The following is a 12401-nucleotide window of genomic DNA, read 5'->3' on the forward strand; positions in this document are numbered from 1 at the left end:
TTGTTTTGATTTTAGTCCAATGCCCTCCAAGTACCTGATTTGCTTGACCAGATGCTTTCAAACAATCAGTTACAAATGATGAAGGCATTCAGCCAGTAAAACTTCATCCATTCAGACTATTCAAATTCAGCCATCCAAAAAGATACTAAAATCTGCACATTGCAGCACCCAATTATACCTCAAATGCTTCCAAGATTTTCACCTCCACTATTTTATCTGGAAGTCTATACATGAAGAACTTCCTGATATCAGTCCTAAGTTTACCTTTTACCAGTTCGAACCTGTGTCCTGGTTAGAAGACATGGGTGAACAAGGGTTAAAACGTTGAATGCTGATTCCAGTATTCTAAAGAAATAGCACACAAATGTAGCCAAAAGATTTAATTCTCAGCCTCATCAACACTCTTAAAAGATAGATTCCACCTGCACGCTCTAAACCTTGATAATATCCATATATGGTACTAACCTCGTTAACACTTAATTAAAGAATGGTGCAGAGACCTTGTGATGGCAGTCAAGAGAAACCTGGTTACTTTAGTTTGTAGAAGGGTAGATAACGGTGATTAAAGGTTGAGTCAGCTTCACCCATATCAAAAGGACCACTAGCTCAGATATGTAAAACTGCATGTGAACCAGGCGTGCTGCCACATATATGGGCATTTTGATGGAAGAAATTTGTAACAAACTAAGGGATTTAAAAGAAGCTCATCACCCTTTTAATGTGTTTCTGCATTTTCTAATATTCATTTTGGACTATGATCAATAATCACTCCCAAATTATTTTCCTGGAGAACCACTTACCATGGTTCTCAATCTCCAACTAGCCATTTACAGGGCGAGGGAAGGAAACTCAACAAATAAACCTAACCTGCCTTCACAATGCTTCAAAAGTAATGCTGGTAGACAAGCGAGCAGGTCAGTTACTTGCACTCTTAACCAGGGTGCAGAATAATGAAATATGGTGGGAAATATTAATATTCCAACATCACTGCCTATCCAGGGTTTACGCGATGGAGGATTTGGATACTCTCAGTCGACAATGAAGTACTCCTGCTGCGTTTCTTTTGAACGACTTAAAAAAAATCTTTTAAATTTCCCCCCATATTTCATTATTCTGTTTGAAATTGGTTGGGAGATAGGAAGCAGAGAGTGGGGATAAAGGGCATATACTCAGATTGGCAGGATCAGTTCTGGGGCCTCAACTTTTCACCTTATTTATCAATGATTTGGATGAAGGAATAGAGAGTTGTATATCCAAGTTTGCAGATGGCACTAAGTTAGGAGGGACAGTAAATTGTGCAGATGAGGGCAGGAAGTTACAAAGGGACATAGATGGATTAAATGAGTGGACAAAATATAGAAAATAGCGTTCAACGTGGGCAAGTGTGAGGTCATACACTCTGGACCCAAGAACGATTAAATTGGAATATTTTCTAAATAGTAACTGTAGAAGAGCAGAGATTTGGGAGTCCAAGTACAGGAAACTTTGTGCTATCCGGAAGTTGAATGTCCGGCAACTTTGATCTAACGGCAGAAATCAGCAGCCGTTTTGGTTAGGTTTTTTTTCTGCTTTTCACAGGCAGGCTCTGGAAAGCGTCTTTGTCGCTTAGCAACAGCTTCAGAGACGTTTCCAAGCTACTGGGCTGAGTGTTTACAAGCTGTTGCTGAGCAACAGTGTTTGTGGTCAGACACGGCAGGCTCTAGAAAGCGTCTCTGTATCTTAGCAACAGCTTCAGAGACGCTTCCAAGCCACGGGCCGAGTGTTTACAAGCTGTTGCTGAGCAACAGTGTTTGTGGTCAGATACTGCGATGAAAAGCTCCTATCTGATAACATTGACGCTGGTCTATCCGGAGCTTTTAAAAAAACGGCAGTAGCTCGGTCCCATGGGTGCCGGATAGCACAAAGTTTCCTGTATACAACTCATTAAATGCTAGTAGTCAGGTGCAAAAAGCAATCAAAAAGGCTAATAGAATGTTAGTCTTTATCTCAAGGGGACTGGAATACAAAGGAGAAGTTATGCTTCAGTTGTATAGAGCCTTGGTCAGACTCCACCTGGAGTACTGTGTTCAGTCTTGGCCACTGTACCTCAGGAAGAATATATTGGCCTTGGAGGCTGTGCAGCACAGATTCACAAGAACAGGTTTTGAGGGTTAAATTATGAGGACAGGCTGCATAAACTTGGAGTGTACTCCCTTGAGTATAAAAGATTAAAGGATGATTTGATTGAAGTGTTTCAAATGTTAAAAGGATTTGACAGGGTAGTTATAAACACAAAAGGAACATAATCTTAAAATTAGAGTTAGTCCATTCAGGAGTGAAATCAGAAAGCACTTTTCCCACACAAAGGGTAGTAAAAACCTGGAACTCTCTCCAAAAGGCTGTGGATACTAAGACAATTGGAGCTTTCAAAACTGAGATTTTTGTTAGGCAAGGGTATCAAGGGATACGGAGCAACAACGGGTAAATAGAGTTGAGATGCAGATCAGCCACGATCTAACTGAATGGCGGAGCAAGCTCGAGGGGCTGAATGTTCCTGAGTATCCGTTTCTCCCACGCAGTTGCTGCTATTTTTACAGCTCGCCTGATTTTCAAAGGGGCATAAATCCTGGCAACCAAAACTCCCATCTGAAATAGGCAGGAGCTTTGTAAATATATTCAAATTGCAGTCAAGTGACATCATTACAACATCAACATCATTTTGTCACTGATGTCATTTTGCAACCTCACCACCTGACGAATCTTGCTCCCACCCATCAACCATGGGCAGTACAGATTCTGAGGTGTCCATTTCAAATGCTCTTTAAAGTAATCCTCAGATAAAGTTGTATAGAGCTTTTGGAGACATTTTTCTTGCAGTAACGTGAGTTTTTTCACCTTAAAAGGATTTGAATGTGCTTACAGTTGCTACTGTATGTTCTGATTTGTTAAGGGACTCCTGACATTGCAGTTATTTCTTGACAGGGGTCCTTCTAAGAATCCTAGTACAGGAGGAGGAAGAGGAGCTGGAGGAAGAAGCATACAACTGGAACAAATAGAAGGAAGCATGCAGAGAGGAATCTTTACTTTAACAGAGTTTAGAAGTCCAGAACATAACTGCAATTCTCCAAAGAACAGTGCATAAAAAGGCTTCAGTTCTTCAGGGAGACTGACGAGAGTTGTGCCACCTCCTGCAACCAACTGGCACAGCAAACACAGCATTGCCAGTTGCAATCACTGTCACTGCAGCCCTGAACTTCTTTGCTTCTGGCTCCTTCCCACTACCACAAGGGGTATCAGCAACATCAATCAGTCTGCAGTCCATGTTTGTATGAAGCAAGTGACTGATGCCTAGTTTGCTAAAGAAAGTTTGCACAGATTGCAGGATTCCCTCAAGTCCAGCGTGTCATTGACTGCACCCATATCACCACACAGGCTCCTTCACACAATGCAACTAGGCTGCGGCTCAGCACACCTAGTGATCTGCAGGACCTCAAACTCTGAGATCGGCAATCTAAGTGAAGCCCCTATCCGCTTGATTACCCAGGCTTTTCAAGGCGGAGGAGATGGTTGAGCCCCGAGCCTGCATGGCCCAGTCTACGCATCCTTGAGAGATGCTATTACTCGTGTTAGACTCCTGCAGGGGATGGGGGCTCAGTTGTAATGGCCACTGAGGTGACCATAAGCTCCATGGTTGACTGTAAATTGTTCGATGCCAGACATGAGAACCACATACAAGTTAGTAGTGGACTCCACCATATTATCAGGCAGGCCAATAAATTCAGCAACTGCTGGTGCACAGAAAGAAATCATCTTTTTTTTTTTTTTAAATGCTTGGATGTTGAAGTCTGCATCTCTGTCCTCTTCAGCAAAGTTAGCATGAGCTGCCCCTCCAGTTAACTCTTGGCTTGGTCTTTTTTGCCACCTCCACCTGCTCACTTGTGCCTGATCAAATCCCCAATGCAGTCCCTTTACTATCTAAATGTCACAGGGTTAGAATGTAGTTGGGAGGGTAAGCACTAGCAGATCAGTGGCAGTGTACTTAACACACATATGCAGTATACAATTATGAATGTGTGATTGAAAGAATTAAGTGGAACGAGAAAGGGAAGATGCCAACAAAGCCTGCTATGTTCAGACCTCCAGCCTATTCATCTCCAATGCTGACTGCTGTGCATTTTCCTATGATGTTATTGGTGGCCTCTTCCATAGGAGTGAATGTTTGCAGCATGGCCGAACCTTCTCCTTTGCTGGTTATCTCCCTCCTGTTGTGTTCTTGCAGGAGAAGGTTGTAGAGTGGAAGTGGATTAATATGTGCTCTGGGCAAGGCTTTCAACCCTCAACATGCAAGAGTCAGCTTACCATAGAGTGCATGATGACAGGAAGAAGCAGCAAGTGAGATCACGATGGAGAAGTATCTGTGAGGTTAGTAGCAATACTTGTGGGTGTGAGTGCAAGCAGAAAGGAGGTGCAATAAAGATTTCCCTGCTGATTTATGGACAGCCATGGTGAAACAAGGGAAAGATTGGTAGTGCTGAGGCTAAGAGAGGGTCCTGCGGGGCTGTGTAGAAAGCATGAGAGGTGTGCAGGGGAGTCTCCCCTTGACATTTCCGGTGAGACCATTATATTTCTTTCTGCATTGCAGCTAGATCCTGGATAAAATTCTTATCACATTCACCAATTTGTAACATAGGAATCGCTAGATAAAAAAAGACCAATGTCCATCAAGTTAGTCTTCTACAATCTTGGTAGTCGCATGATACAATGATAATGGAGTTGTTGACTAATCATATCAATAAATCTCTATCATCAATTGACTCAGAAATGCCACGAGGAAAATCCCAGTGGCGGAGAGAAGGTCCAGTCACCTTTTTTCCTACCAGGCATGCTACAGTTACTACTGCTCAGGTCTCAACTTACACATATACTGTATCCCAAAGTGTTATTTTCTAAAAAAAAATCTATCCAATTGAATTTGAATGACTCACTGCTTCTGTCTCCCCAGGATGCCTGTTCCATAGATTTGTCTTGGTATCCGCCAGCTACCTGAGGGGCAGGAGGACCTCCTTTCTATTCTTGACTTCCTCCACGAGAATCTATACAGGTGTATCTGAAAACCTGAGGGCCCTGTTGGAACTCTGCTTATCCTGAGACATCACCTTGCAGCTCCACAGCGTTGCTTCCCTGTGTTGGCCACAAAAAATGCACCCCCCGCCCCCCTTAAGCTGCTGCTCAGTTTCAAGAGCCCGCAGCAGCACCCGATTTCCCACCTCCTAATTGGCATGTTGCCTATGGGGAGCATGTTTCATGCTGCTAGCTCATCTCAACCATGCAAATGAGGCATGAACCACCAACTGTGCCAGGCAGCCATTGCTCTTACCCTGCCCGCCTCCTGACAATTTCCCTCTAGGGGACAAAAATAAACCCCAATGTCTCAAGTGCATTTCTTAGAAACAATTACAGGAAACTTTCTTTTATCCGGCACGGACGGGACCGACGTGCCAGTTCATCAAAAATTCCGGATAACCGAACGCTATAGTAAAAGATACAGAGCTGAGAGCTCCGTATAAAGCAACAAACCCTGTTGCTTAGCAACAGGTTCAAAACAATGGCCACAAGTTGCAAGCGTCTCTGTAGCTTAGCAACAGCTGCAGCCACACCCTTGCACAGCAACACATGGAGCAAGGCAAGTAATAAAAGTTACCTGAACCTACTCCTGAATTTTGCCGGTTAACCGACATTTCCGGTTATTTAGGGGCCGGTTAATCAAAAGTATCCTGTAGTGCGGTTATGTTCAATATGGAGATACTTGACAGAAAGATAAAACTAAGCTTGCATGAATATCCTTAACTATGGAAATATACGTGGACCAAAAAAGTCTTAAATTTACTAATCCATTCTACTACAGGAACAAGGATGTCTTGCTACAATTGTACAGGGCCTTGGTGAGACCACATCTTGAGTATTGTGTGCAGTTTTGGTCGCCTTATCTGAGGAAGGATGTTCTTGCCATGGAAGGAGTGCAGCGAAGATTCACCAGGCTGATACCTGGGATGGCAGGAATGACGTATGAGGAGAGATTGTGTCGATTGGGCTTATACTCACTGGAGTTTAGAAGGTTGAGAGGGGATCTCATCGAAACCTATAAAATTCTGTCAGGCCTGGACAGACTAGATGCAGGAAGGATGTTTCTGATGGCCGGGGAGTCCAGAACCAGGGGTCATAGTCTAAGGATAAGGGGTAAGCCATTTAGGACTGAAATGAGGAGGAATTTCTTCACCCAGAGAGTGGTGAACCTGTGGAATTCTCTGCCACAGAGGGCGGTGGAGGCCAGTTCATTAAATATATTCAAGACGGAGTTGGATATATTTCTTAAGGCTAAAGGGATCAAGGGATATGGGGAGAAGGCAGGGACAGGGTACTGAATTTGGATGATCAGCCATGATCTCATTGAATGGCGGAGCAGGCTCGAGGGGCCGAATGGCCTACTCCTGCTCCTATCTGCTATGTTTCTATGTTTTACTGTTAAACCACTGAAGGTGGAAAGTCCATTTTCTCTTTCAAAGCAAACATTTTACAAAAGGAAAGTGCATCTGCAATAAATTATTTTCTGCATATTAGAGGCACTATTCAAATTAATTTGAGTTAACTTAAAATTCTGGTATTTTCCATTCTTCTGCAGAAATGTTACTGCATTCCTCAACTGCCAATATACAATGTATTACTCACTTCATTTCAATATTGTTGACATGGCAGTAAGATGGTAAAAGACAGCCAATTCTCTAACAAGAATACTCCATGTTCTCTATCAAATTAAGTGGTTGCTATTTAAATATATTGCTAAAGGTTACTTGAAAATATTTCTGCTGTTCAACAATGGTATATTGACAACATAGCTTGTTTTCCTGCAAACATTCTCAGCATGAGTTTAAATAGTGCCTAAGTTATTGAAACAAACCCAATTCTGAGTAAACACTTACTAGATTGTATTCTAAACATTACGTATGAACCACAACAATAAGCCTGCCTTATAAGCCATTCTTCTTTTCAAGTGCATAACTTACAATTTTCAAAAACAAAATAAGTACCTGTTTCAACAAAAAATTCTGCTTAGCTTTGTTTAACGTAATTTCTCTCTTTCCTTTCCCCCCAAAAGACCATGATTGGTGCTAGGATACAATTTCACAGGTGATAAAAGGCCTCCAACTCCTCACCCAAGTGGCTATTTTTCATGTTGAGCCTAGATGACGGTCAAGGGATGGGGGTTAGGTGTAAAGTGTTTTTATTATTATTTTTTTTTTTTTTTTTTATAAAAACAGAATGTCATTAAGTATACAGACACACAACAGCATTGCATTACCTCTACCACATAAGTGTCAATAATGTTTTCACGGGGCAATAACCAGTGGATCACTTCTTCCTCACTCATCACTGGAGCAAGCTCAAACTGCTTTAGATAATTAAAGAGCAGCTCTTGTACTCTTTTTATATCCTTTTGCTCCATTGGCCTCAAACCTGTTGTCTTGGGGGTCTAGCAGAAAAGAAATATAATGGAATTATCATTGAGATAAACAGAATTTGGTATTGCCATTTCTAACCAAGATGCAGTTTAGCCTCACTTCATACCATCAGTCTATGTTGTACCTTTATATGAAACCATGCCGTAGCAATATAAACACATCCACTAACTGCTAGGAGTGTATATTTTATATTTAATGAAAAAATACAGAAATACTGACTTTCCAACAATTGCACCAGAGTATTTTTAAAAGATGATTCTTTTAGCTGCTAGGAATTTTGCTTCCTAATAATTTGACACAACAAATATTGCAGTGCACAAAATAAAAGTATGATCTGTGTACAGTACAATTTAAGATGGACAACTGAACATGATGCAAAATATTATTGTTCTGAAACTGTTCAATTCTCCACTCACTGAAATAAATGCTGTATGAAAGGAACAAGAAGCCAATTAGAAAGGGCTTCACTATCTCCGTAGCATCTATTTTAGGATGCAAGTGGTTTGAGCTGCTTACATCTGGTAACCTGTAGAGCTTCATGGTTCTTTGTAAAGTCATGTTTCTGCTGAGATGAGAGAACTTCACTTCCACCAGCTTCCTGGGGTTCAGAGATCGATGCCAGTACCTTGGAATACAACAATTGATCTTAAATCAAATACATCAGTGATATCATCAAAGACTCTTGGATCACAAGCTGCCAAGTGTATTAACAGAAAACTAAATATAGCCTACTGGTGCTGTGCCAAAATGGGAGGATGTGAGTTTCTAACCACGTGTAAAGTTCTGAACTTGGTCACAGAAAGATGTCGAGTGGGGTCCAAGCACTTCTTCATAAATTGTAGGGCAAGCCACTTTGTACAACTTCGACTCACTGACAAGACTATCTCTGACCGCCTCCTTGTATCCCTCATTATCCATATTCCGTTAACCCCTTCCAACCCCACTTCCTTCTGTGTCTGCCCTGGAATAAATTCTCCTCAGAAATAAACTCTTCCCTAAGCCACTTACAACTGCACTTACAAACTCCCAACTCTCCGGCCTTTGTCACTTGTGCAGTTGTCAATCTGCTCAATCACTCCCTAACCTCCACCTTGGATGCCCTTGTCCCTAGTAAAATCCTTACTCTCTCCCACCCTGGCTGTTCCCTCTGTTATGACCATCTGTCTTCGCACCCTCAAGTCCAAGGGTACAGTCTTGAGCATATCTGGCACACAACTGATTTAGTCATCCGCCGCCAGCTCCGGCTGGAACACATCAAGCACCATTGGGCCTTCCTCTCCTCTGCCAAAACCACTCACTACTCCAGGATCACCCTGAAAAGCAAAGGATAACCCCGGCTTCTTTTCTCCACTACCAACTGCCTCCTTATATTGCCACCATTTCCTCCACTATCACCTCCACAAACAAATACAAAGAGTTCTTTGTTAATGAGCTTCCGACCCCATATCTGCAGCGTAACCAAGCCCGCCTATTTCCACCTCCATAACATTGCCTGTCTCCGCCCTTGCCTCAGCTCATCCGCTGCTGAAACCCTCATCCATGCCTTTGTTACCTCTAGACTTGACTATTCCAACACACTCCTGGCTGGCCTCCCACATTCTATCCTACATAAACTTGAGGTCATCCAAAACTCAGCTGCCCGTGTCCTAACTCGCGCCAAGTTCCATTTGCCCATCACCTCTGTGCTCGCTGACCTACATTGGATCCCGGTAAAGCAGCGCCTCAATTTCAAAATTCTCCTCCTTGTTGAGAAATCCTTCCATGGCCTCACCCCTTCCTATCTCTGTAATCTCCTTCAGGCTCACAACCGCCCCCCCCAAGATATCTGCACTCTTGAGCATCCCCAATTATAAGCGCTCAACCATTGGTGGCCACGCCTTCTATTGCCTAGGCCCTAAGCTCTGGAATTCCCTGCCTAAATCTCTCCGCCTCGCTACCTCTCTTTCCTCTTTTAAGACGCTCCTTAAAACCTACCTCTTTGACCAAGCTTTTGGTCACCTGCCCCAATTTATCCTTATGTGGCTCTGTGTCAAATTTTTTGTCTTATAACACTCCTGTGAAGCACCTTGGGACGTTTTACTACGTTAAAGTCACTATATAAATACAAGTTGTTGTTAGTAATATTGAGAACATCTGTCCAACTGCCTCTGTCACATTCCCCTTTCCCCTCAGCCGCCAAGCCTCCTCCAAAGGCTCCCCCTGCTGCAGCCGAGACCGCATATTTCTCTCGTTTCTCTATCTCCCCTCATGCCTTCTGAGATCATCTTGTCCACGAGACCCACTTCCCGCTCTCTTGACCCCATTCCCACTAAACTGCTAACCACCCAACATCCTTTCCTAGCCCCTATGCTCCCCGACATTGCAAATGCTTCACTCTCCTCAGATAGTGACCCACTCCCTTTCAAAACCACAGTCATCACACACTCCTCAAATCCCCACCCTCGACCCTTCTGTCTTTGCAAACTGTCTCTCGAATCTCCAACCTCCCTTTCCTCTCCAAAATTCTTGAACATGTTGTCACCTCCGATCTTCATTTTCCGTTCCTGCCACAGCATTGAAATGACCTTAATCAAAGTCACAAGTAGCATCCTCTGTGACTGCACTATCCTGCCTCATCATTTTTGAGCTCTCTGCAGGCTTTGATACCATTGACCATAGCATCCTCCTCCAACGCCTCCTTTATTGTCCCGATGAGCCTTTGGCCTCCACCACAACTTCGTACCCTAGCCACCAATTCCATTCCCCATCCCAGCCATTGTCTCAGATGGAACCGGTCTGTTTGCAATCGTGACATCCAACTTGACCCCAAACTGAGCTTCCAACCTCATATCCACTGCATCACAAGCTTCCACCTCTGCAACATTGCCCATCGCTACCCCTGGCCATCTGCTGCTGAAACCTTTGTTACCTCCAGACTCGACTATTCCAATGCTCTCCTGTCGATCTTCCATCTTCCACGCTCCATAAACTTCAGCTCATCCAAAACTGTCCGTATCCTATCCCACACCAAATCCCACTGACCCTGTGCTCACTGACTATTCATTGATTGGCTGATAGTCCTCCAATACCTCAAATTTAAAATTCTCACCCTCATGTTTAAATCCATTCATGGCCTCACCCCTCCCTATCTCTGTAACCTTCTCCAGCCCTACAACCCTCCGAGAACTGTGTTCCTCAAACTCTGGCCTCTTGTGCATCCCTTTCTCCCTTCGCCCCACCAGCCATGTCTTCAGCCGTCTAGGCACATAGATCTGGAAGCCCTCCCTAAACTTCTCCAGCTCCCTCTCCTCCTTTAAGACCTTCCTTAAAACCCACCTCTTTGACCAAGCTTTTAGTCACCCATCCTAATATCTCCTTCTTTGGCTTGGTGTTGATTTTTGTCTGATTATGTTTCTGTGAAGTGCCTTGGAACATTTTTCTACATGAAAGGCATCATAGAACAACAACTTGCATTTATATGATATAAACATTATAAATAAAGTACACAAACCTAGTAACAAGCAAGCCAAATGCTGAAATCAAACAAGCAAAAGAGATTTTTTTTTGTACAATGTCACTTTTTTAACCTTCAATACAAATTACTTGTTTCATTTTACTCATTTGGAATAATGCATACAATATCAATTTTGTATAGAACACCTGGTATGGGAATCACTTGTTTGTGAATCATTGGTAAAGCAAAAAAAAACTACAAATGCTGTAAATCTAAAATTAAAAACAGAAACTGCTGGAAATACACAGCAAACCCATCAGCATCTGCGAGGAAAAAAAGACAAGTTCAGCAGTGAACCATGTGTATTTCCAGCATTTTCTGTTGTTTGTGCTTCAGCTTAGCTCAGTTGATAGCACTGTCACATCTGGATCAGAAGGTTGGTTGTTCAAGCCCACATCAGGGGATGTACACATTGGGCAGGATTTTCCGACTCCTACGGGTGCGTAGGGCCTCGCAAGTGCCGGTTTCAGGCATGCGATCATCCGCCTGCCCGGGAAAAGTGCCTCTGCAGGTGGAGAGCACAGCTTCCGCCTGCTGAAAGGCGGTAAAAGCTGGTAAAAACAGGCGTAAGGCCTGCTTTTACCAGCTTAAGAGTGTTGTAAAATAAAATAAATTAAAAATACTCTTCAAAAAGGTCGGTTTATTTTTAGCCCCGTAAAAACACTTAATTGTTTTCTTCAAATTTTTTTTTAAATTAAAAATATTTAATTAAATGGAATTTGAATTAATTTTAATTATGTAATAAACAAAAAATTTAATGTTTTAGTGTGTTTTTAAATGCGATCCCCATTCATACTATTGACAGTTCCGCCCCTACAGCCCTGTCAAAAGTATGAAGGGGGATTCCCTTCTTTGATTGGTTCGCTTGGCCCACGTGATCCCTGGAGCACTTGTGAACTGCATGCACCCCTGGGATACCTGGGTCTCTGCGCATTTCCAACAGGAGAGGCCCAGGATCGGAAGCCTCGGGATCTATGGAACCAGCAGGTAGGTTCATAGATTTTTTTCCGATCGGAGGCATCTGCCCAGGAAGCCTCCAATCGGAAATTCAGGGCCAATATCTCGACTAACACTCCAGTGCAGTACTGAGAGAGTGCTGCATTATCAGAGCTGCCATCTTTCAGATGAAACATTAAAGCTAGGTACCATTTGTCTGTTCTGATGGACATTAAAGAACCTATGGTGTCAAAGAAGAGTACAATCACTTAAACGATAGCAAAATACTGTGGATACTGGAAATCCGCAGTAACAGAAAACACTGGAAAAACTCAGCAGGCCAGGCAACATCCGTGGAGAGAGAAACAGGGTCAACGTTTCAGGTCGAAGACCCTTCGTCAGGACTGGGAAAAAAGCAGGAAATGAAACAGATTAAGAAGCAAGTTTGGGGGCTGGGAAATGGGGGAGGGGATGAA

The 12401-nt window shown here is 43.1% G+C and overlaps 1 protein-coding gene across 2 annotated transcripts in view; it reads right to left on the reverse strand.

Moving 5' to 3' along the window:
* Positions 1–12401, reverse strand: part of nmt2 (N-myristoyltransferase 2) — a 57013-nt gene that overhangs the window by 6914 nt on the left and 37698 nt on the right. For both annotated transcript variants that reach the window (XM_085987914.1, XM_085987913.1), the window contains exons 8-9: positions 8013–8121; positions 7337–7507 (exon numbers count right to left, since the gene is read on the reverse strand). In XM_085987914.1, the coding sequence (XP_085844040.1) occupies positions 7337–7507; positions 8013–8121 (280 nt within the window). The remainder of the gene's footprint in view (positions 1–7336; positions 7508–8012; positions 8122–12401) is intronic.

The sequence above is a fragment of the Somniosus microcephalus genome, chromosome 5, assembly GCF_052327205.1.
Source record: "Somniosus microcephalus isolate GS21.2 chromosome 5, FLI_Smic_1.0, whole genome shotgun sequence".
NCBI classification, from domain to species: Eukaryota; Metazoa; Chordata; class Chondrichthyes; order Squaliformes; family Somniosidae; genus Somniosus; species Somniosus microcephalus.